The sequence below is a fragment of the Caenorhabditis elegans genome, chromosome IV, assembly GCF_000002985.6.
Source record: "Caenorhabditis elegans chromosome IV".
NCBI lineage: Eukaryota > Metazoa > Nematoda > Chromadorea > Rhabditida > Rhabditidae > Caenorhabditis > Caenorhabditis elegans.
In genome coordinates this window covers 10,610,680-10,633,558 of record NC_003282.8, presented here as the reverse complement: position 1 = coordinate 10,633,558, position 22,879 = coordinate 10,610,680, and the positions used below count along the sequence as shown (strand labels likewise).

The window sequence follows — 22,879 nt, the reverse complement described above, 5'->3', positions numbered from 1 at the left end:
TAAAAACTGTAGTTCAGGAAAAGGATAGGTTAGAAAACAAACAACATTACAGTTTAAGATAAGTTCTTTAACATAAATGTGTGATCTGAAAATCAAAAAAAAATTATAGTCTGTCGGGAACATTATGCGAATCTTGATGTTTTTGCTTTTCACGAATTTGAACGGGTAACAAACAATAATTTACTTCCAGACCAACTGACAACAATCAACCTAATAATTAGCGTATCCTTTTTGAACATCTATAATTTCACTGTTCCGTTCCGAAACTTGATCTGAGAAGATGTATGAACGAACATTTTGAAATTTTTAAAAATCGTAAACATCATAAGAAAATCCAAAAAATACTTAAATGTTTCACAAGATGACACCATTTTTTCTTATTTTTGACAATGCTCTTTTATTTAGTCGTTTATGATTTCACAAAATGATTATGGGTTGATATCACTCTGTTGGTACCATCCTGTGGAAGTTCAGACATTTCTTCAATTATTTAATGATATCATGAATAAGGGACAATTACACTTTGAAACAGCTTCTGATTGCTAATAATTGGAGGCTTGCAGGTTGGCTCAATTGAAAAAAAAAAACGATTTTTGTTGCGAAAAATAAAAGGGCATTATTGGCAAACGATTGAATTATGAATAGCATAAACAAAATTCTGTAGAGCAAGAAAATACTGGTTTTATGGAAAACGGGGAAAAGTTTTTAAAAAAATTGTAAATACAAAAACAAATTGAATCCTCAACATGTTGCGGCAATTTTCAAAAACTTTATGTGTTGAACAACTTGAACCCTGAAATTATTCGTTCATTTTTTACTTTTAATTTTTTTATTTATTTAAAAATCTGTTTCTAGATTTATTTAGATCCCCCTCTTAACTGGACACCCTGCATAGTTCAGATAAATCCAATAAATTTTAAAATATTTTGAAGATTTTTCGGATACCTTTAAAGCGTTAAATTTATGTTGCTTCATTTAAATTTGAATCAAATGTTTTATTACAAGTTTAAATTTTTATGAATGTTTTTTCAAATATCAGTCTACATTGCTTATCACCCCCGCTACATGTGCACGGAAAATTATATGCTTCAGCGATTTGGCTTGGAAAAGGAAATCTGTCTAGTATCTAGCATTAGTCATCTGGGCACAATATTAGAGATTGAAGATCAGTGAGAAGTTACAAGTTATGAAAGAAAAGAAAACAACTTTGAATAATAACATGGAAAGCTAACCAAAACAGTATGTAAAATATTCATAAAAATCGCCGATTAGTGATTGGTTCGTGCCGATATGAATATCCGTCCTTCAAAATTCGCAAGCCACAAGATAAATTTCCCAGTTTCCTAATAGTAAGAACAAAAAGGGTCAAGTATACCGATAGAACACGTAGAATGTTCGTATAAATTAGTGTTAGATTGCCGTTAAAAAGTGAGACTCAGAATTAAAGTTTAAAATATGTATTAGGAGTGTATTTATTTTGGGAGTTTAATTAATTTACAAATTAAAATTTTTTTCATAATTTGTATTTTGCATCGGTCATTTGTACCAACCCAATTTCCATCTAGATACAGTTATTATATCCAAAGTCGCTTCAGAGTACGCTTACAGCACTTTTCTAGAAGTGTAGTATTTACATAGGTTCCCTAAACTTGGAAAGTGAATTCAAGAACCCAGAAAGACCATCAATATCATTCAAAAGCCGGCATTGACCAATGTTAGCTGAACATTCGCTGCGCGAAAATACTGAGGCTCTGAACCAAAACTTCAACCAATACGCCAAAAGGACCGACGCAATTTAGTTTAAAATATAAGTGTAGCCGTATTCAAGGAGTTATTAAATACTTTCACTCTACTAATTGATTTAGTTTTACAAAATCTCCAATTTGAATTTAAATTTGCAATTAAATTTTAACTGTAAACGTTCTTTACCCACACCAATACAATACCGGGTTTTTCTGCTTTTCCAAACCTTTGCCACTTGTTTCACAATGCGCTTAAACTCCACTTTAGGGCAAGAGCGTGTATAATTTACAGATAGCCGCACCCATTTTTTTCAGTTTCAGGTTTCAATTCAAAAATCAAACAAGAAAAGTGATGATTTATGGCAAAAGAACAGTATACTACAATTGCCGCCGGAACTTATCATCTTATCTGAAAAAATTGTATTGGGTCATAATACAAATTACCACGTTTTCACTGCGTCTTTTCTTCTATCTAATGTTTTTTTTAAATAATGAAATATGATAGTTTTGATCGATATTATAAACAATCACATCACCACTTTCACTTTCTCGCCCAAATTTATTGATAATCAATCATGATGATTTTTCAAAAAACTCTCAAAATTTATTTTTTCTTATTCTTTTTCCCCACCTTTTTGACATTTTCATTGGCAATTAACTGTTATGCTGGTAAGTTATGAGTTCCACGTTTTCCTTTTTCATGATATATGGTCTGTGATAAGAAGACACGAAACAAGAAGCACCCATACACCTTTTGATAAGATATTAATTGGCAGGTAGCAGAGGATACATCAACGGAAAACATATTCAAAACTTTTTCAATGAGACTTGTGATGATGGAATGAAGTACTGTGTGGAATCTTATAGTGAAGATTTTGATACGGTCACCGCGAGTTGTCAGACGTTGAGTACAAGCAGAAGAATCCTGAATTTGTGCGAGGTATTCAAAGGCCCTTAGATTTTAACTAAAACCATTGAAAATAGTTTAAAACTGTCAAAGCGACCGTAATGAAACCCACTGAAATAAGTTTTATCGCATTTTGCTAAACATAAGCTTTGGAATTTTCAAATTTGGATCCAAGTGAGATTAATTTATGAAGTGATCACCAACCTTGCGTGCGATTTTAAACAAAATTCAAGAAGTTTTAATATAAAAACGTGATTTTCTATAGTCATTTGACTAGTTTGATCAATTTTCCCACTGGCTTTGCAACGCCTTTACCTATTCTAATAATCCAAACTATTATTACAATTCTGAACCTTATTTTGCACCTAACGAAGTACGTTTTGTTTGCAGAGTCTGCATGAAAAGGTTCAGAGTAACAGGATTTTCTGATTTATGCACATTTTCTTTGTATCTTTGCAGAATTTTCATTTACTTATTTTTTTTAGCAAAATAGCAAAATTAAATTTACGAGCTACACTCTACTTTGTTAAAAAATTGTTTTAGGATATTTGAATAACAATCCTGGTGATATAAATTTTCCAGTAACATGTGAAAACACTTTTTCAAGCATATAATTTGTAATCTGATCAGAAAAAATATTTTCTAGACCACCGTGATATTCACGTGCACATACACCACGAAGAAAGCTTGTTTGTGTTCCATTGAATAATTATGAAATAATTCGCAAAACAATTATTGCGTGCAACCTTCTATTAGTGCATTTTGTTTGATTTAACGTGCCAGGTACTCGGGGCAGCCTTATCAAATCTATTTCCAGCAAAACTTTCATCATTTCCAGCTGACTTCATTAAAATTACCACTTCCGAAAGTTGTAAGAACTTTTGATAGGGTTTCAAAAGACTTATGTGACGCATTTTTCAATACTGGTAGATTAGGCAAAGTAGTAAAGGGGATTGGCTATTAGAGTCTTTGAGCACAGATCACAAGTAGGTTACGCACTGAGGCTACACGTGTCAAACTAGATTTAAACTCAATAAAAGGGGGTTCTTGAACAAAATTCAAATGAATTGATTTTGCTTCTACTTTTACAGTTTTTTAAATATTTGTTATCTTCTGAACAATCTCCATTTCTGATCTGTAAGATCAAAGGATTTATCTATTTTGCAAAAAAAAAATTACATATTCGCCGAACTTTGAGCTTGTATAATACAGAAAACAAAACTGTTTCCTTATGAATTTTTTGAACCATGTTAAATTAATTGACTAAAGTTCAGTAGAGAAATAAGATTATTTTTATTTTTCAGGGTGATCGAGTTTCCACAAACATCGGAGTGACAACGAGATGCTGTTCGGAAAACATGTGTAACGATGTTGGAATTGAGAAAAGGACCAAGAAAGATTCAAGTGCAGGGAAACAAAAAATTGAACATTAAATTCAATGAGCGTTTTTTAAGTTGAAAACAAAGTTCGAAAACCGTATTTCTTCTATTAGTATGGCTGTGACTAATTCTCAAAGGGGCAAACTTCAGGACTGCAATGGCAAATATCAATATTAATATCAAGATTTTCCTGTGTTTCCGATTACTACTTTTCATTTACTTACTGTTAAAATTTCAAGTAGAATCAAAAATTTCAAGATTCAAAAAAAAAGATGATAATTGCTACAAGAAATAACAATAATTCCAATTTTTATCATTCGTGAGGTGGTTTTCTGACAAAAAAAATGAAGGCAGAGAAAAATACATACAGATTGACTGAAAATCAAAAATTCCGGAATCCGGATCTTTGGCAATCCGTAAATCAAAATGCAATGTAATCAATAATGCATTTTTCAAATATCCAACTTTCGTTTTATTTCTCCAAAAAAATTTAATAATAAGAATTGAATACACATTCGATAGCGCCCCATTTAATTTATGATTGTACTTTATATTTTTGAGGACCCAAATAACCAATAAAAGTTTCAAAATGAATAAATTCATTGATAAGCTAATGGGCGAGTACAGGCTAATAAAAACTGCAGTTTCCGATAAGCGATGCATGCCATCGAGTTGCCGATTTTGACTTCAGTTCGGTCGTCAGAGACCAAACCAAAATGGCGCCTGCTACAAAGGCCATTGGATTGCTACTGGTTATTATAGGATTGGGTAATTTTTTTAATGTTTTTCAGTTTAAAAAATACCGTATTTTTCTTATTAACGTTGAATTTTCGTTTCCCCATTTGACAGCTCCTTGTTCAAATTTGGTTCTGATTTAAAAAAAAATTAAATTTATGTTGAATCGGTTCCAATGTAGAAAGTGAATTATAAAAATAAATAAATAAAGAGTTATAATAACTGTAATTTTTATCCAAGTATTCCAAACAAATTAATTTTTCATAGACAAAGTTTGTCTGAATTTCAAATTTCAAAACGCAGAAACTTATTTATTGGTTTTCAAAAAAATTTGATCACCATTTACAGCCGCTGGTGTTCAATATGAAATTCGTGGTAACATTGATCTCATCAACAGTTACGATATCCATCCGGACTATTACAATGAAAAATCATTCACGGAAAAGTTGAACAAAGTTTCGGAACGGGTGAGTGACGGTGCATTACACGAATTTATTTTTCAAAAAATTATTTTCAGTTTTCACAAGTTGTTGGACCAGATTTCAAAGAGTTTTTTGTTCATGATTACAAGTGAGTACTGGAAATATTTAAAGAAGATGTATTCTGAATGAGGGAATTGCTGAAAAGTTTAGTTGAAGAAATTTACAATTTCTTTTGATTCTATAGCATCTTTTGGAACTGGAACTTTTTTATTTTTAATTTCACCATTTCATATATCTTTATTCAAATACAAATATGAAAAATACAGAAAATTTCGAAGAAGTTGTTTTATTAATTAACTTGAAGTAGTTTATAAACTGAAACAAATTTAGTTTTTGCAATATTTTGTTCAAATATAACATTTTATTGAGAAAATTTAAAATATTAAAATAAATCTGATACATTGAAAATTTCTTTATTTACATTTTGGTCCATTTTTCACACATTTCTATACACACACAATAATAAGATAATGTTTCCACAGTTATAATTTAAAAACAAGCAACTCATTTCCCTCTACCGATCAAAAAATTTCAAAAAATCATTCATAAATCCAGAATTCACGGTCAAGACACCGCAGTCTTCCATGCTCGTCTAACACTTGTCTCATCTCTAACAGTTTCCCGACAAGACATCATTGACCAAATCGTGGCGACGGACGACGTGCAAATATATTTCTTGCGAAAAAATGGTATGGTTGAACTCTATCATTGTGCCCCGTTTGTTCATTAATCAAATTCCGCCTTTCATCAATGTTAATTTTATCTACACTTGGTGGTGGAAACTGTAAAATATGTATTCTTCAAAGCGCAAGGTCGTAAATTTTGTGTTGCGTCAGAATGTGCAGTACACTTATTATTAACACCTAACATCAATTTCAGAATTTGAAGTACAAGGGGACAGTGTTTCGAGATTCAGAGTAGTTCGTGCTGACGTGAGCAATTGCTTGCATGGAGGTATTTTATTGCCAAATGCTACCTGTTCTTGCTTACCATACTATTCTGGAGCTAACTGTGAAGTGGTGACGTATGTTTTTATATTTGAATGTTTTAAATATAAATTTTATTTTCAGTTGCCGCAACAATGGTATTGGATCAAGTGGAAGATGTTCATGTCCTCCTGGATTGTATTCTGCTCATTGTGAAGCAAGTATGCTTTCAAAATCAATTTAAAAAATCAATTTCTGAAAATCAAAGTTTTCAGGAACTTGTGTCACCAAGATTGACTCCGTCGTTGACTTCTCGTCTCAGTCACTCATTATTGCTATCAACACTAGAACATCGATGGCATACGATTTGAGCATGATCATTGAAAATATTCCAACATTGGTGACGGATTACCAAAGTCAAGGAGTCATTCTTTCGAGCTTCATCGTCACCGTCTACAGATATACAAGTTAGTTTTAAACATAGTTTTGGTTGAAAACTTCAAATCTCAGAATCCGTATACTTCATGGAAACGAGTGCCTTCACAACATCCGATGCTATGATTGATTACCTTCACAGTGTGACCATTGCTCCATCATCTGATGATCAACCTCTTCTTGACGCTATTGCTAACTCTCAATCCACGTGGGTTTTAGATATTTTCAATAACTGGAGATCTTCAATCAACTTAAATGATATAAAATAAATGTTTTCAGCCAGCCAACAATGAGACCAAAATCAACTGTTTATGTTTTTGCTGATTCTGAGAACTTATTGGATCCAACTCCCTCAACGCTTCTCAGTAGCACAAATGAAAGCATGGTCATCCAGCAGACTCTTGCCTGGAGAAATAAGGTCATTTAAAGCTACAAACTCGTATACTTTTTCCATTTCAGATTATCTTTGTTCTCTCCCAAACGACATCAAGCCCAATTGAGCCAACTGGAAACCACTTCGATGTGCTCCGCAGAGTCGCTACGGCTGCTCATGGAGACATTTTGATGATTGATAAAACGGAAATTGTCGAAGTGAGATCATTTCTTATAACTCTAGATCAAAGTTACTCAATTCTCAGGTTCTCACTCATCTTCTTTTCTACACAATTGGTGGACAGAATACATATGTGCAATACTACAATAATGTTGCCAAAAATATTCCAGTGCAGTCGGATACACCAACACAAACAACATATATTATGATGACAGTTGAGAATGGAGAATCACGTTAGTCAAAAAATGGAATCTGCAAAATTGATGTTTTTTTTTTCAGTTCCAAATATTCAAGACACCAATGGTAACACATTGAAGCCCACATCCTCTGGACGAAGATTTGCTGTGAGCCTGAGTTAAACTATCACCTATCACATAATAAAAATAGGTTTTCAGGTTTATCGTGTATTCCAAAGTTCAACCACATCAGTTACCATCACAGGAGACACAATTCCACTTCATAATACTCGTGTGTGGTTCACTTCAATGGACGATGTTCTTGTGTCATACTCTGAAGATGATACTGTTGATAACAATTATGCTCACACATTCAATGGATATTATCAACGGCCATCTCTATATTCTTCGTTTGCTACAACTACAAGTCTCTCAGTTTCAACCGCTAATTCTGTCACTTCCGGTGTGATTTCTGCTGCTGTTACAGCGACAGCAAAAGCAACATCATGCATCTTCCAGTACCAAATCGCAAATGCTACTTCGTGTACTCCAGGTCCATATGTTCATAATGTGGTTGTGTCTGCTTCCGATGGAAACAAGTACCGTGCAGTTCCAGGATATTGCTTCACGCCAGGTATGTAGTCTATTTCATTTTTCCGATCAAATACGACATTTTTAGATTCCCACATGGCCGCTCCGTGGTCATGTCTCAACAACGGAACCCGCTCCGGAATAAGCACTTGCTCATGCACAGCCAACTGGGGTGGACTTCACTGTGAAGTTCCAAAATGTGTGAATGGAGGATCACCTGACAAGTTCCCCAACGGTGGTGGTCATGGAAACTGCATTTGTCCATTTGGTGTTTCTGGAAGTTTCTGTGAAATTTGTAAGTTTTTCAGTCTTCTCTGAAATCAGATTCATACCTTCACTTTTTTAGTGACATGCAGCACCACATCCCCCGACACCTTCCAATCTTACAATCGGTCATTTGCTGTTGTTGTTCAAAACTCTTTATCTGCTAATCAAGCTCTTGTGCGGCTTAATGATGGTCTCCGTGCAATGCTCAATCAAGGACAGTCTAATGATTTTGAAGATTTTGTGCTTACGACATTCAAGGCTAGAACAGTCAACGGAGCATCATTCCCAGATGTATCGTCGTCCAAGTTCAGCTCAGCATCTGCTTTCCTTAACGCTACCAACGACATTGGAATCGGATATTCATATTCTCCAAGTGGACCTCAGCCAGGACTATTCGCCTTGGAAACTACAATGAGATCAATGGATTTTGATAAATCCTCAATTTTCTTCTTCACTGATTCTGCGTCTTCGGTGGTGGAAGCTTCGATGAACTTCTCCGATATTGTGTAAGTTAAGAGTATTAAAAAGTTGTTGTTTGTGAATTTTTATATGTATAAGAATGGTACCATATTTTTTTCCGTCAACCTAGATTTCGATTTTTATCAGTTAATATTATTTAGAATACTTTATCTTTCTTCAAATTGTTTGTAATGTCCGTATCTTCGATCAACTGAATTTCAGTCAAACCGCAGTGGAACGTCAAATTGAAATCTCTGTAGTCATCATTCCACCATATGGATCCACTGACTTCTGTACCGACATTGGAACATATGAGATTTATGAAATCCTTGCACAACAGACTGGTGGAAACTTTATCAATTTCTGTCAACCGTATACTACAAACGGAGATCCTGTGTTCAATGTACGTTTGGAAGATTTAAATGTAAAATAAATTCTCTGAAATTCAGTTCATTGCTTCGTATGGAAGCACTCATCATCACACAGAGGTTGTTGCTTACTATAATGTTATGGATTGTTCGCTTTTTGCATCCCGTTCGTTTTATATTTCAAGCGCCACAAATGATGCATATGTTGTCGTTTATTCTCGTAAGTTGATCAAAACCAATTACGATTCATGCGAAAATTTTCAGCTACGATTCAAAACTTTACTGCTTCCGTTACTAATAATGGTGTATCGCAGTCGTTGGTTGCTGATTCACATTCAGTGCCATTCTTTGCCAGTTATCAAATTAAAATCAGTGCTGGATCTTCGTTGCAATATGTCCTCCAACTTTCCTCTAATACCAAGGCACAGTGCTTTGTCAGAATCACCGAGCGCAGTCAATTCTCCGCTTACCTTGGATTCTCTCCTGATCCATCATTTGATCGTTTCAGTAGAGATCTGACTTATGCAACTCATCAACAGCCAGTCATTCATCTTTCTTCAACTCTTCAATCTGATCCATCAATTGATGTCACTAGTTATGATAACAACAATAACATTGCTTTTACTTCATTGTTCACTAAACGTACATCTGGATGCAAGTATGAATACATCATGAATCAAGAATACACTTGCCAAAGTGCTGGAGATACATTCACAATGGAAACTACCATTACGACAAATGAAGTGACAATCATGAGAACTCAAAGAGCTTACTGTAGTGATTTGATTGGATGTATCAATGGAGGAATCATGTTGGGTGGAAATTGTCAATGTGTCAATGGATACACGAGTCTTCACTGTGAAGTACCAACATGTCAAAATGGTGGTTCGGTAGTAGACTTTAAGTGTCAATGTCCTTCTATATATGATGGAGATTCTTGTCAATACACAACCTGTAACACATGGAACTTTGTAGAGACTCATGATCCAAGAGAGTATAACTTCCAGCAAATTGTTTTTGTCGTCGAAATCAACACCAAGAATATGATCCTGCCAAATTCGTATCTTTTGAAGAATATCCAAGCATTTGTGGATTCTACTGATGACGTAAATGTTCCAAAGCAATACACTCTTGTGACCTTCGATGACACTAACATCAAAGTTGTTGCATCTTCCACGCGAAAAGATGTTTTCTTGGCAGCCTTCCAAAAAGGTATCACTGTTTCAGTGAATAGTCCCACCAAAGTTAGAGGATTGGAAGCTATTAACACTGCATATGCAACACTTGTCGATCTTCCTGGAATTGTTTATGTGTTTACTGCAACCAATTCAGCAAGCAATCTCGATGCAGTCAGACAACGTTATGGTGTTCAGGTGAAATTTTGAATATATTATCCTTTTTTTGAAATTTTTGTCGCTCTAAAGATTGAAAATGAATACTTAAAACTTCTGAATTTACTTACAGGTCAACATGATTTGGATGGGAGCTGATCTCACACCTGTAAACGTAAACTATTATTATGCAGCCATTGCAAGACAATCAAATGGACGAGTCCTTCCAGTCAGCCCACTTCAAACTCAACAGGTTATTTAATCAAAAGGCTTCGTTTTTCCAAGCAAGTATTTCAGATTCTGAGCGCTCTTACTCCAACTGTCAATGAGAATCAATTGATTCTCGATGATGCCGCCAAGGATTGCAGTGCTGGAGTGAACTTCCAGTTCCCAGTCGGAAGTTTGGCTACGACACTTACACTTGTAGCGACTGGAACTGGCGTTTCAGTTACTGTCACAGATGAAAAATGTAAATTTATTTTGTATTATTTTCCCAGTACTTGGACAACAAGTGCATCTTTTGATTTTCAGCCAACAACGTCGATTTGACCAACTCCACTACCTTCACCGATGTGAACACCTTGATCAGAACAATCAGCACATCTGGACATAATGCAGGCACCTGGAGTGTTACAGTAAAAAGCACCGGAAGTTGTTATCTTCAAGCTAGAGTCAACTCGCCACTTCAAATCATTCCACGTTTCACCAACGATCAGGGGGATGACTTCGGAAGTGGAACTCCAAGAGTTGGTGCTGGAAGTACATCCGCTTCTTATATCACTTTCCGTGTAATGGACAGTTACAACTCTGATTCCCACAACTTTGGTTCGACTATTCTAACTGTTTCATCAGCTAATACTGACCCTGAAACTCCATGGGAAACTGGAATTTTCACAAATGCAACTGTTCTTGTTAGAGACCCAGTTAACTGTGCAAGCCAGTTTGTGACACCGCTCATCACTTGGACTTCAACTTACATGAAATTTGTCGTGAGAGGAAAGGATTCTAATAACAACGATTATCAGCGAACTTTCTTCTTTAATAAGAGTGGAAACAAAGCCGGTCGGTTCTAACTCCTAGTGATTGTCGAAACAGAATTAAGGCGTGAGTTTTTTAAATCAATCTACTTTTTTCAGATTGCATGAATTCTGCTACTGTAGACACTTATGGTTTCTGTCAATGCGATGCCAATCATTTTGGAAATCTATGCCAACTTAGAAAATGTACGAATGGAGGAGTATCAGCTTATGGACTATGTGACTGTCCAAATGGTTACTATGGCGATTATTGTGAACAATGTAAGTTCTGTTTTCTTTAGTTCCACACTAAGAACATCATAATTTTTTCAGATATCTCGGCTTAAACGATCAAAGGATTAATTGATGGCTTTACTGTTTAAATTTTTAATACTTTTTTCAAATTATAATGTTTTCAAAACAAAAAGAAGCGGTAAAAATGCAATAACACGTAACATTAATCACACTAAACAAGATATTAATTGAATTTTATGTAGAGATTAGGCAGAGATCTTCAGAGGAGGATCATGAGACTTCAGGAAAAAGGCATCCCGAACTTCAATGCAAGCTTCCAGTTGATCTTCCAAGTTTTGTTCAGTTTTGATATTGATTCCAAGAATAACAGATACAATTATAGTGGTAATAAGAAATAGAATGAATAATACAAAGAACATGATTGAGTACATCTTCAGTTTTCTGCAAATTCAGCGAATTTAAATTTTTTTAAATTTAAATATAACTTTTTGACCATTTTTTAGGTTGTTTTGAAATTCAGGTCTCAACTTGGTTATGCAACTAAATTTGATTTCAACTGACAGAACTGGTTTTGTAAACTTTGAAATTTCTTATATGTGTTCAATATTTTGATAATACTCCAAAATGTTTTTTTCTAAAAAAATAAGCTACTTACCTAATAAGAACTTTATCTTCGCTCATATCTGGCCTTGTAGGAAGAATTCCGTTGTACGAGGATCCACTGTTGAATTCGGAAACTTTCATTGTTGAAATTGGAGTGAAGTTTGAAATAAGCGAGAAACGGTTTTTTGGACACTGTCACAAAGTAGTATGTAGATTTTATTTTATCATCACTGACCCGATTATCACTTATATATGTCTCTATTCCAGCAATTTGCATAATCGTTTTTCAACAAAACTTATTGATTCTGATGACACCCACTTTTTGTGATAGATCATACTTCGAGGTTTGATGTGCTTGTGTTATTCACATGATTCATGATTAGTTTTATTTCAGTTTTATTTTTTAAACAAAAATCAATGTAAAGAGACAAATGAGAGAAATGGAAACAGGAAGACTCGTATTTGTGAAAGTAAACACTGGAAAACGGCGGAAACTTCTGGAAAAAAACTATATGGAAAGAGATCGGAGAAATGGTGGAAAACAGAAAAACAATTGGATTATAGTCAAAACCCGTTGGGGAGAAAGTGAAAACGGTTATGAGGTGACTGTTGAGTTTATGCTGAGATTTTGTTGTCACTTGTTGATGGGGAAATCCTCCATGAAAACAGTTTGGCAAGCGACGAAAATGACTGAAATTTTATTTCTGGTGTTTCAAAACTCATATTTTGATGTTTGAACATTTTCATGTAACAATAAATATACTAAAAAAAACAGTTAATATATAGTGTTAAGTAACAGAATAAATGTGGTAGGCAGATACGAAAGCCCAACGCCATCACAGTAAATTATCTGGGATAGAACTGGAACTTGATTAAATTTTGTTCAAGATTGGCCAACTTTTCAAGCAAATTGGTATGTATTTTTTGAGAAAAAAATAAACTATAAACTGATGCGAAACCCCTTTTGAACTTCTCTTTTTTAAAAAGTATATTATTTATTTACCTGTGAATGAGCAACTCTTGAAGATGAGAAGCAAGTTTGATGTATCGCTGTGAAAGCACATAGGAATGCAGGAACAATAAAAAGCCCATGGATGAGACCCAGTGTCACCACAAGGATCATTGTCTTCACGAAAACTTCGCCCATATAGGTTGGAACAAAAAGTAAGCAAAGAACGAATAGAATCGTTGATAAACCACATTGTAAAAGTGGAAATCCTATAGCGGCGAGGGATCTGAAACTTATTATTATAAATTTCGAATATTTTTTGAACAATTTTTCACCTTGCAACTCTCTTTGCTGGTGTTGATTGTGGATCATGAAGTCCTTCTCTAAAATAATGGAATGTAATATGAGCAGGGAAATCCACCGAAAATCCAATACTCATGATTAAGCAAGCCATCGATATTGGATCCAAATCGATTCCCCACATTGATAGAAATCCGAACACACCTGTAAAATGTTTCAGTTTTGTAGTTCTCCCCCAGTTTTCCAATTCAATTTGGTCGAATTTAATTCGATTCAATGCGGTTCCAATTGAAAAGCAAAATTTCGATATTACCTATGCAAATAGAGGTGATGGCCAAGGTCGCTACAAAAACGGTGAAGACGTTGTACATGAACAAGAAACAGACGATCATCATACATATGAGAGTGCAAACAGATGTCGAGATTGTTGCCGGAAGAATTGTTTCAAGTGTATCAACAAATGGAGCATAATCATCAAAAATTGAAACATTCAAAGGAGCAAACTGATCGGCTGTAGCTCTCCACCTATTCAACATTCTTCTTCTCACTTGAAAATCTCCAAGTCCTTCTCCATGATAAGATACAGTTGCCCAGTACTTTGAGAGCATTCCATTCTTGTCAAACTTCACAAATCCATTCCAATGTTGGAACTCTGGCCATGCAAGAAATTCTGACATTGCAGCTTTGGAGAATGGCTCAAGAGCTGTTTTATTGGTATCTCCTTCTTCGTCTTCCATCATTTCCATTTCTTCCAGAGACGATTCACGGAATGATTCATAATCTCTGACAAAATAGTGACTGAATTTCTTTCCAAGACATTCTGGGTAGGATTCGAAACTGTCGAAAAGAGAATTCATGTAATCGAGGTTGGATTGTATTGTCAGATTTCCTGGCTGCAAGTTTGAACATGAAATAATTTTCAAAAAGTTCTTTAACTTATTGAACTTACATTTTGCACAAATATATTAACGGTTGTATAATTTGGAAGAACAAATTGATCTCTCAAATAGTTGACTTGAAGCAATGGAGAATCTCCTATCACCAATTTATCTGGTGATAAGATGATATTAATATTCAATGCTCCACGAATGGAAACAAAAATATAGACAATGAAGCAGAAAAGAACAAGCAAATGTGTGTAGGCATTGGCAACCCAATCACAATAGCTATCCAACATTACGGTGAACTGCTCATTTTTGAAGCTCAATCCAGAATCCTTTCGCTTCGTGGCATTCTTTCTCATTTCCAGGTTCTCACAAATGGAGAGGATGGCAGTGTACATTGTGATTTGATAGATGAAATCGAAAAGGATAGCAACAGCATTTCCAGCACAGAAAAGAGAAATTTCAGGTGTTGGAGTGTAGATTCCGACGAGGAAAGCAAAGAGATTAGTCATCGAGGTAATTGCAATTGATGGTCCAACCTCGACAAGCATTCGAGCAATTCTTAAATAAATTGAAAGTTTACAGACAACTTAGCTTCGTTTTTCAAAATAATCAAAAATCTTTAAAAATCTCACTTTTCTCTCTTCGTCATTGAACTATCTTCCGCTGTCAAACGCATGCAAGCATGAACTTGAAGATAAGCATCATCAACACCTGCAAACGTTCTCTTTATTCCAAATTCTTGTTTCCCTCAGTTACCAATGGCCAAAATCAAAAACGGTGTTACACAAAGAATAGTTCCAAATCTGAAACCAAACCAGAAAAGAGTTCCAAGAGCAGATGAAGTGGCAAGAAGTGGGCAGACACACGCAAGAATTGCTTCAGATACTTTATGAACACTCCATTGATCAAGACGAGAGCTACTATAGTAGATAGTGATAATCGAGAAAGTAGTCATAATGATAAATCCAACACCAATAAATGGAAAGATGGTAAGGCCAGTACGAACAACTTCATCTCCGGTGTAAGTTAAACTCATTGCAAGTGGAGTAACATGCGTTGAATCGTATTTAAAATGGAAATATTGAGAAATCATACGCTCATATTCTGCAGCATCTTCTTTTTTCCAGTCATTTGGAATATTTGCTCTTATTTGAAGCATAATAATCTTTACATATTCGACATTTCCATCTTCATCAGTTTTGACACCAAAGAAATTTGGGCTCAGATCAAGCTCTTTACCAAGAACTTGCATCATTGGGAAGGTTAGTTGGAAACGAGATCCAACTTCAGATAGGTTTTGTTGCTTCATTGCAAGACCATTCTGGAATTCTTATATAAGAAAAACGTTTTTCAAATACAAATTTTCTAGAATTCATTTTCAAAAAATTGGTAAGGCCATTCTCGAAAGTTTTCCTTTTCCTCTGTTTTCCAGAACTTACATAGTACTGCCTAACGGGTTCATTAATTTGGCAGAAATCAGTGCACAATGTATAGAAAGACTCTCCTTTATGAGTCAAGTTACTTCCAACATAATCCATAATATCGACAACTTCTTTCATAGTATTATAATCAGCCATTGATGAGTTATCCTTTGCAGTTATGAACAGGAAAACTGCAATTGGATCTCCCGTGGAAGCAAAGAAATCAGAGAACACTTCGATTTCATCAAGTGACCGGGCTCCGACAGGAGTGTATCCTGCAAAATAATTTCTTGATTATGTATCCCCAATTCTCATCATCAAATCTATGACCTTATGACCCGATACCATCGTTTTCTAATATTTGCCATTCTATTTTCTATATGTCATATCACGCCGCCATTAGAAACATTTAGCCACAGTCTTCTGCAGCACTAGTTATATTATGAAGGAAACAACACTTGAAATCGAGAGATTCTAGACACATGAAAATGCAACACAATACCTGTCTTGATGTCGTCCTCCTGTTTCGTGAAACATATTTTCGATGAACAGAAGGCGGTGAGAAGTAAGGTCACCTGCAAGATTATCTTATTGTAATTTTGGTAGGCGAGAGGGTTGGCTAGAAATTTTGTGTACGTATGTCCGATGACCGACCAAGAAGACAAAATATCAAAGAATTATCATTGTCTATCAACATGTAGTCTAAAGTCTTGATGAAACTTGTTTATATTAAAGAAGGGAATGCTGGAAGTTTTTCAGTTATGTAGAAAGAACAAAAATTAAATGTGTTCTTATTTTTTTCCTGTTGTTTTTCCATAACATGAGTTACAGTAGATGCACCAATTGTTTGTTTCATGTGATATTTTCGCTGATGGGTAAGAAATAAAAAGTGCATTTCATGCCGATTTTTGTTTAATTTTGAACACAAATGTTCAATTCCACTGCAATGCGGTTTAGCTTAAATAAATTGGGCACAAGCCAAACCACTATTTAAACGTATTCTGCATCTTGCAACTTTTTCTCATTTACAACTTTCAAATGACCATCTACTTCCGCCTAAGATCGTCCTCGTAGCAGACATGCTTCGCAAGAACTTTCAATCCATTCCAAAAACCATAAAAATCCGTCTTTATTCCCATGTTCTTTTTACGACGAAATCCCTACGTCAGCATGCGCCTACGTGTCCGTGTGTTATCTCGACTATCCGATATTCCCCCAGACAGTTTATCATTTTTTGGCGCCTCTGTGCAGCATCACGAACGGGTTGTTTCAGAAAATTTACTATTAGTCTGCATATTACGGTAGGAATTGATAGGCTAGGTAAAAATTGAAATGGATGTTTGGAGAAAGTGGGTAAAGTGTAAGATGACCTAATTGTCCAATCTTTTTTCTTTTACTAAAAGAGATAGGTGACAACTTGAAATAGAAACTTGGAATGGAGGCAAAAAATTTTCTAGAATAAGATCATTCAATAAACAGGCTGGTGATCCTATTCGTCGGGTTTGTTTATCAAGAGTTTTTTTTGTTCACCAGTAAAGTTTTGCTCCAAAACTTATTTTTAGCAGTGTAGAAATTGAAACGAATTTTTCAATAAAGGGAACCAGTTTCTGATTGTAGTTTCTCTAAAAGCTTTACAACATTGCTCAACGCTGTCAGCTCAATGTTCCGTTTTCTTTGGATTAATTTAAAATTGAATATTTCCTATTTGTTGTAGTTCTTTAGTTGATCATTTTGTGAAATATTAAAAATGAATCGAGATGTCAAAGTCTGCAATACTAATAATGGTAGTTTTTAGTTTTTACTTTCCTTAAGAGATTAATATATTTACGTCAGCTTGTATGAAATTTCAGTTAAATTGTTTTGCAGTCAGTTTAATTTGAGCTAAACTATTTCAGACTTTAAAAACCACACATTGACGCCCATTATCTATTATTCCGTTTCCAAATCATTTCCGTTTTGTTTGTAGGAGGGAAAGCTGTCAATGTCGTTAACGGCGGGAAAAAAACATATATGTAGGCTTGTCAACTATATGACGAAAAACCATTGAATGCCCTTCTCAATGAAAGTGACAACGAGAGAAAGAGATGCAGAAGACATGATTTGTCCTTGTAATATGAATACTCATAATGAATAAATCTATGAAAATCCGGAAAAGGTATGACACTTACAATGAGGACAGCTTTGTCGTTGTCGGCCACAAATAATCCACATTGCCGGAATAAGCGATTCAGAAGACGCACGAAAGCCGGTGGATCTAGAGCCGATGCACCAGTCATTCTGATTTGGCGTCACGTCTTCAAAGTGTTGCAAGTGAAATTGTGAAAATGAAGGGTGGAGTCGTGAAAGTTCTGGAAGTAATACTAATTAATTAAATGAAAGTTACAAACGAATAAAACCAAAAAAGCAAGGAACACGCTTCGGAATCCGTCGACGATTAAAAAAAGTATGGGTAGATTGTACCGCCCGAAATAATTATTAAATAACAATTACATTTCGCAAAAGTTTCAAAGTTAACAAAAGCAATATGACACTGAAAAGACCTTGATAGGCATGATGAGCTAGTTAACATATCATCAAAATGAGGTTGAATTGGATATCGGACAGGTTCTGGGTGTTCTCTCTCTCCCCCAATCATCCCGCCCAGCCAAGGCCAGAGAACACCACTGTCTGTGTAATGATGTGAAAAAAATGTTGGGAAGCAAATTGGATGACGTTCTTGATTTGCATGTTGTTGATTACAGCTGATCCGGAAGTTTTATAGATCATTAGGAACTTGTTGATTCACTGTTTATTCAGTGAAAGGTAGAAAAGATGGGTTGAGTTGTGTTGGAAGAAAATACATGTTTTAAATTGACAAATGCAATCAAAAGATTCTCTAATCAAAAATAACATTGCCGTTTTACCTGAAACATGAAAAAAGGAAAATGTGTTATCTTCAAAATAGATACAAATATTTTAATTTATGACTACAGGGCAGGTGCCATTTGCAATAAATGCATTTTTTTTGTGATTCATGACTTTACTTGGCTCAAGTGATAACTTTCTTTATGGAGTTATGCTCGCCTTGATGGTCCAAAGCTAAATCTAGTTAACATTGTCGTCAACTTTATACACGTATTATCTAATAGTTGGGCACCCTAAAAATTAAACAAACACTGGCAAATATTTTTAAACCCAACAAAACTTGGAAACAGAGGCTTAACTCTAGGCGTACTCTTATTTAAGTTGATACAAATTTCAATCTCGAAGGAGACAAATTCATAACTCGAAATTATAGACACGTATGAGAAAACACTGTAACAAAAAGTTTTCAATGCAAAAATTCAAGGTTGTCCCTCCTTTTTACCTCAATTTTTTCTCATAACTATGACGTGTGGTTATTATCATGTTTGTTTATTTACACTTATACCGGTCTACCAATTAGAATTTCAATATTCCACTTGAACATGAAAAAATGGTCTCGAAAATAAGTCATTGGTCAAACGGGTCACCCATCAGGTGACCCGAAGTACCATTCAAAGTTCAGTTCGTCTTTTGACCATTAAACGGTTACAAGAAATTGAAAATGATGTTCAAAGTCAAGAAATGAGGGAAGAAATATAAGGAAATTGGGAATAATCAAAGATCAAGTCTTTGAAGGGGTTCCCCTCTCCGATAAAATCCATAATTCGGCGAACGGACTGTGTTGCAGTTGCGATAAAAACGAAAAGTATAAGGGATTTTGCGCCCGACCCTCGAATACTCTTCCACCAGACGGACGTCCGCCTTGACTTTGCTTCGAATACGAAAAACCGGGGGCGGGGGATGAGACAAGCGGGCGGGCGGGGGCAGGGCGTCATGACGTAACCGACGGTCTCGTCAGAGAAAATGGAGAAGAAACTGACCAATAAGGCAGTATAGGCTAGAAATGGAAAAAGTAGTGGCAGGAAAATGGGGCTGTATTTGAATATATATGGACCGTACAATGAATGCGTTCGCGAATGGGTTTCTGATTGAGAGAAAAGGGGGAAAACGTCCGAAATGGACAAACCAGAACGAAAAGAAGCCTAGCTTTTTGATCTTGTATCCAAAATGGCTCTAGCATGGTCAATGATAGAGATATAAGATACATTGATTGGGAGATGAGTAAGAGTAGACATCAATGATGGGCACAAATCACGCTTTCAAAACTGTAAATACATACGGTATCCAAAGTTTTTGGTTAAATTGATTTTACATGAACTGTGAGAAAATCTCAAAAAGAAATGAACATGTTTCGAAGGGATTTCATTTATCTTGAAAAAAATACTTACTATCGGCTATGACAGCTTAAACACTTTGCCAATTTTGAATAAACAGGAGAGCTTAAAGAGGAAGCACGAGTGTAGTTGGAATAATCCGATATCATATCAATATTGACAATATTGACTGAAATTTTTTTCCCATAAAGTTAAAATCCTTTCTAAAAATGCAGTACTTTTAAGTTTATAATATGACTTTTTAGGCTTAAACAAATTTCAGATCTTGGTAACTGATTATTTCAACAACAAATCTGAATATTCATTAAATACTTGTTTTAACATACTTTCTGGTTGAACTATTCACCAGTAAATAATATGACGTTTTTCTATACAGTTTGCTAAAATAAAAAATAATGTGAAAGCATATTCCAAATAATAGATCTTCAACTCGAATGAACGTCAAAACACAAAAAATAGCCGCTTTAAATATCTCCTACAGTCATTTTCTTGACAATTTCCTAAACTTTACACTTTACACAATTTCTGGCATTCCAGACTATTTCCAGGCAAATACAACAAAACAAAAAATTAGGTCAAGGCGTCTCCCCCACTTCCAGTTTTCGACAATCCTAGGTGTTTTTCTGTTTTTTTTTGCTTTATTTTTTCCTAACTTTTTGTTTTCTTCGATTAATACTGTTGTTTATATCAAAACTAACTACGTAACAACTACGTAGAAATTCCGTTCACTACAAAACAAAACCACCAAAAAGTGATACGAAAAAGATAAAAAAGAAACAATGATTGAATCGGATGATGAAAGTCAAGACTGATCTATCGAACATCATCAGTCATTTATCAGAACGTCATCTGAATATTCTGAACTGCTACAAATAAATGATGCAGGCTACATATCTGTTGATCTACTACATTATAGCTATTATGTACTACCAGACAGTCTTCCCCATATAGCCTGACCATTTTATGAACATGATTAGCCTTGAGTATATATGTTTAGGTCTTCATCTTTATTATCATCGGAAGTTCGATGTGAGAAATTGAGAAGATTGGAGAAAAAGTTGATCGCACGATGTGTGATGGATATGAATGAAAAACTTTAATGGAAAGGGAGAGAAAGGAATGGGAGAAGAAGCGGCTGGATATGATCTGTTGATCTTATTAATTGGTTGTTAGCTATTCATAGTTGATTAGATAAAAACTTTCAGACGTTCAATGCAGATAGTAATTCATTGCTCTCTTGGAAAAAAACTGGAACTGATCTGAATGAAAACTTATTGGCTGAAGTTTTTGTAACTTTAAACCAATTGCATCATCTTGAAAACAAACATCTAAAAATGTCAATAACAGTAAGCTCCTGAGCTTACCGTGTTAAGTTCAGAGTGTAAACCTTTTTGAAGTAACCTATTTTTTGGACTGTGGAGTTTTTATTGGTACACAAGATAAGCATTTCGAACAGGAAAATTCGATATGGTTTTTAGCTATTTTCAATTTTCGTAAAATTTCTCCAAAAGTGGAATTCTGCAACTTTTTGATTATTTTACGAAATTTTTTGAGAAAAATCTGAAACATTTTCGTGAGTTATTTAAACATTGAGTTATCTCAAAATAAACTAATTTTTCAAATCATAACGATAACGTCAACAAAAATATTATACGAGAAGAATAAACAATTTTCTAGATTTACGCAATATTACAGTTTCAATGGAATCTTCAATAAAAACTGTATTGGAAAAGAAATAAGAGGTACAGATGGAATGAAGATTTTTCGAATCTGTGTTGAAATGATAAACATGAAGAAAATCGTATCATATCCAATTGAAACTTGTAGATGGGATAAAGCAAGGTCAGTGAAATAAAGGTGGTAAGATTGCGATCACTATGATTACTGATTGAAGGTAGCCTCCAGTAATAGTCTTGCATACAATAGAAGCAAGAAAATACAATATTCAGTTATACAAGTTTGGCTAGGTAAAAGTTTACTGTTTTAGGAGTTTTAGATCTTTCTATTTTCACACTTGTCCTAGTTAACTTTCTGTTCTTATTCCCTCTTTTCTTTTCCGCCGGTTACCTCTCCATCTTGACATTTGCATTTTATGGCATGTTCAGTTTAAAACACAATTGCCACCACCCACGCGTTTGGATTGCAAACCCTCTTGAAAAAAACTTGAGATGTTTTAAGCCTGCAATTATATTTTTAGGTGCGAAATGTTTACGAATGTGGGTGAAAGCACCCCAATTTGGACAGTTTTTATTTTTATTTTTTTCATAAACCCTTATTATTATTGAAGAATAAGTTACCCAACCTTTAGTATTCTTGAATAGAAATGTGAAAATGTTTGTCGTCAGCTGAAATTGTTGTTTTTTTTTCGACAAGATGTTCGGTCATCAAATCTATTGTTGACACAACAGTTCATGGTGGTAAATGAAAGAGAATTTTGGTTTGACCATGAGTAAAACGGTATTGAGAAATTGGGAAAAGGGGTAGTGGTCATTGGTAGATTGGGCGAACAAAGACAGTTTTGATGCAGATATTATGACTTGTCAAGAAAAAAGTGTGGCTGGCTGCAAAGATGTCCAGGTGAGGATGGGAAGAGAAAGGGATGTGGATAGATGACAAGAATAATGTGATGGAAAGGAAGATTAATTTGATTTGGAGCGAATTTCAAACAATTTCATTCGATTCGAAACAAAAAACTGAATAGATAAACAAAAGGGGTATTGTTTCGATGAGCTTCTTTGTTTGAAAATATAAACCCAATAAATAGTATTTCAGAAAATTAACGTTTCAGGATTCAAGGGATTCTGAAAATACAGTTTATGAAAATTCAAAGTAAAGAGTTTTCAAAAACTTCAACTTTAT

General features: G+C 34.7%; 4 protein-coding genes and 1 non-coding gene across 6 annotated transcripts; 3 read left to right on the top strand and 2 right to left on the bottom strand.

Annotated features, from left to right (window-relative positions):
- Nucleotides 1–2,291: 2,291 nt before the first annotated feature.
- On the top strand, nucleotides 2,292–4,128 carry F56C4.4 (Activin_recp domain-containing protein; the record flags this gene model as incomplete). Of its 2 annotated transcripts, NM_001392394.1 has the most annotated exons (3): nucleotides 2,292–2,411; nucleotides 2,519–2,682; nucleotides 3,954–4,128. In NM_001392394.1, the coding sequence occupies 3 exons, from the start codon at nucleotides 2,318–2,320 to the stop codon at nucleotides 4,080–4,082; spliced, it is 387 nt and encodes a 128-aa protein (NP_001379461.1). The 2 variants fall into 2 exon arrangements, with proteins under 2 accessions (NP_001379461.1, NP_001294229.1); NM_001307300.3 differs by lacking the exon at nucleotides 2,292–2,411 and having other exon boundaries at nucleotides 2,584–2,682; nucleotides 3,954–4,082.
- A 601-nt stretch (nucleotides 4,129–4,729) lies between these two features.
- Nucleotides 4,730–11,815, top strand: R09H10.5 (EGF-like domain-containing protein). Its single transcript, NM_069563.5, has 23 exons — nucleotides 4,730–4,796; nucleotides 5,112–5,230; nucleotides 5,281–5,333; nucleotides 5,801–5,934; nucleotides 6,125–6,269; nucleotides 6,316–6,392; nucleotides 6,447–6,638; nucleotides 6,682–6,814; nucleotides 6,886–7,024; nucleotides 7,066–7,197; nucleotides 7,245–7,392; nucleotides 7,439–7,503; nucleotides 7,555–7,969; nucleotides 8,015–8,221; nucleotides 8,273–8,699; nucleotides 8,875–9,055; nucleotides 9,102–9,240; nucleotides 9,285–10,393; nucleotides 10,485–10,604; nucleotides 10,649–10,820; nucleotides 10,883–11,413; nucleotides 11,488–11,649; nucleotides 11,701–11,815. The coding sequence occupies exons 1-23, from the start codon at nucleotides 4,745–4,747 to the stop codon at nucleotides 11,712–11,714; spliced, it is 4,866 nt and encodes a 1,621-aa protein (NP_501964.2). The 5' UTR covers nucleotides 4,730–4,744; the 3' UTR covers nucleotides 11,715–11,815.
- R09H10.7 (SEA domain-containing protein) lies at nucleotides 11,711–12,448 on the bottom strand. Its single transcript, NM_001028166.2, has 2 exons — nucleotides 12,278–12,448; nucleotides 11,711–12,063 (listed from the first exon to the last, which is right to left on the bottom strand). The coding sequence occupies exons 1-2, from the start codon at nucleotides 12,364–12,366 to the stop codon at nucleotides 11,868–11,870; spliced, it is 285 nt and encodes a 94-aa protein (NP_001023337.1). The 5' UTR covers nucleotides 12,367–12,448; the 3' UTR covers nucleotides 11,711–11,867.
- Nucleotides 12,449–12,594: 146 nt separating this feature from the next.
- ptr-14 (SSD domain-containing protein) lies at nucleotides 12,595–18,132 on the bottom strand. Its single transcript, NM_069562.5, has 10 exons — nucleotides 17,951–18,132; nucleotides 16,285–16,357; nucleotides 15,801–16,057; nucleotides 15,118–15,682; nucleotides 14,994–15,072; nucleotides 14,424–14,919; nucleotides 13,788–14,367; nucleotides 13,510–13,678; nucleotides 13,229–13,460; nucleotides 12,595–12,915 (listed from the first exon to the last, which is right to left on the bottom strand). The coding sequence occupies exons 1-10, from the start codon at nucleotides 18,056–18,058 to the stop codon at nucleotides 12,841–12,843; spliced, it is 2,634 nt and encodes an 877-aa protein (NP_501963.1). The 5' UTR covers nucleotides 18,059–18,132; the 3' UTR covers nucleotides 12,595–12,840.
- Nucleotides 18,133–19,501: 1,369 nt separating this feature from the next.
- R09H10.11 lies at nucleotides 19,502–19,671 on the top strand. Its single transcript, NR_056560.1, has one exon. It is a non-coding gene; the product is annotated as an Unclassified non-coding RNA R09H10.11 (non-coding RNA).
- The last annotated feature ends 3,208 nt before the right edge of the window (nucleotides 19,672–22,879 follow it).

What these genes read in the sequence shown, in the direction of transcription:
- R09H10.5 (NM_069563.5), top strand. Translation starts at nt 4,745, where the DNA reads ATGGCGCCTGCTACAAAGGCCATTGGATTGCTACTGGTTATTATAGGA. An exon ending in ATATTTCTTGCGAAAAAATG is followed by an intron (nt 5,935 to 6,124) that starts GTATGGTTGAAC and finishes CATCAATTTCAG; the next exon opens with AATTTGAAGTACAAGGGGAC. An exon ending in AGTTGAGAATGGAGAATCAC is followed by an intron (nt 7,393 to 7,438) that starts GTTAGTCAAAAA and finishes TTTTTTTTTCAG; the next exon opens with TTCCAAATATTCAAGACACC.
- ptr-14 (NM_069562.5), bottom strand. Translation starts at nt 18,058, where the DNA reads ATGACTGGTGCATCGGCTCTAGATCCACCGGCTTTCGTGCGTCTTCTG. An exon ending in ACGACAAAGCTGTCCTCATT is followed by an intron (nt 16,358 to 17,950) that starts GTAAGTGTCATA and finishes ATAATCTTGCAG; the next exon opens with GTGACCTTACTTCTCACCGC. An exon ending in AACCCGTTAGGCAGTACTAT is followed by an intron (nt 15,683 to 15,800) that starts GTAAGTTCTGGA and finishes TAAGAATTCCAG; the next exon opens with AATGGTCTTGCAATGAAGCA.
- R09H10.7 (NM_001028166.2), bottom strand. Translation starts at nt 12,366, where the DNA reads ATGAAAGTTTCCGAATTCAACAGTGGATCCTCGTACAACGGAATTCTT. An exon ending in GAAGATAAAGTTCTTATTAG is followed by an intron (nt 12,064 to 12,277) that starts GTAAGTAGCTTA and finishes CTGAATTTGCAG; the next exon opens with AAAACTGAAGATGTACTCAA.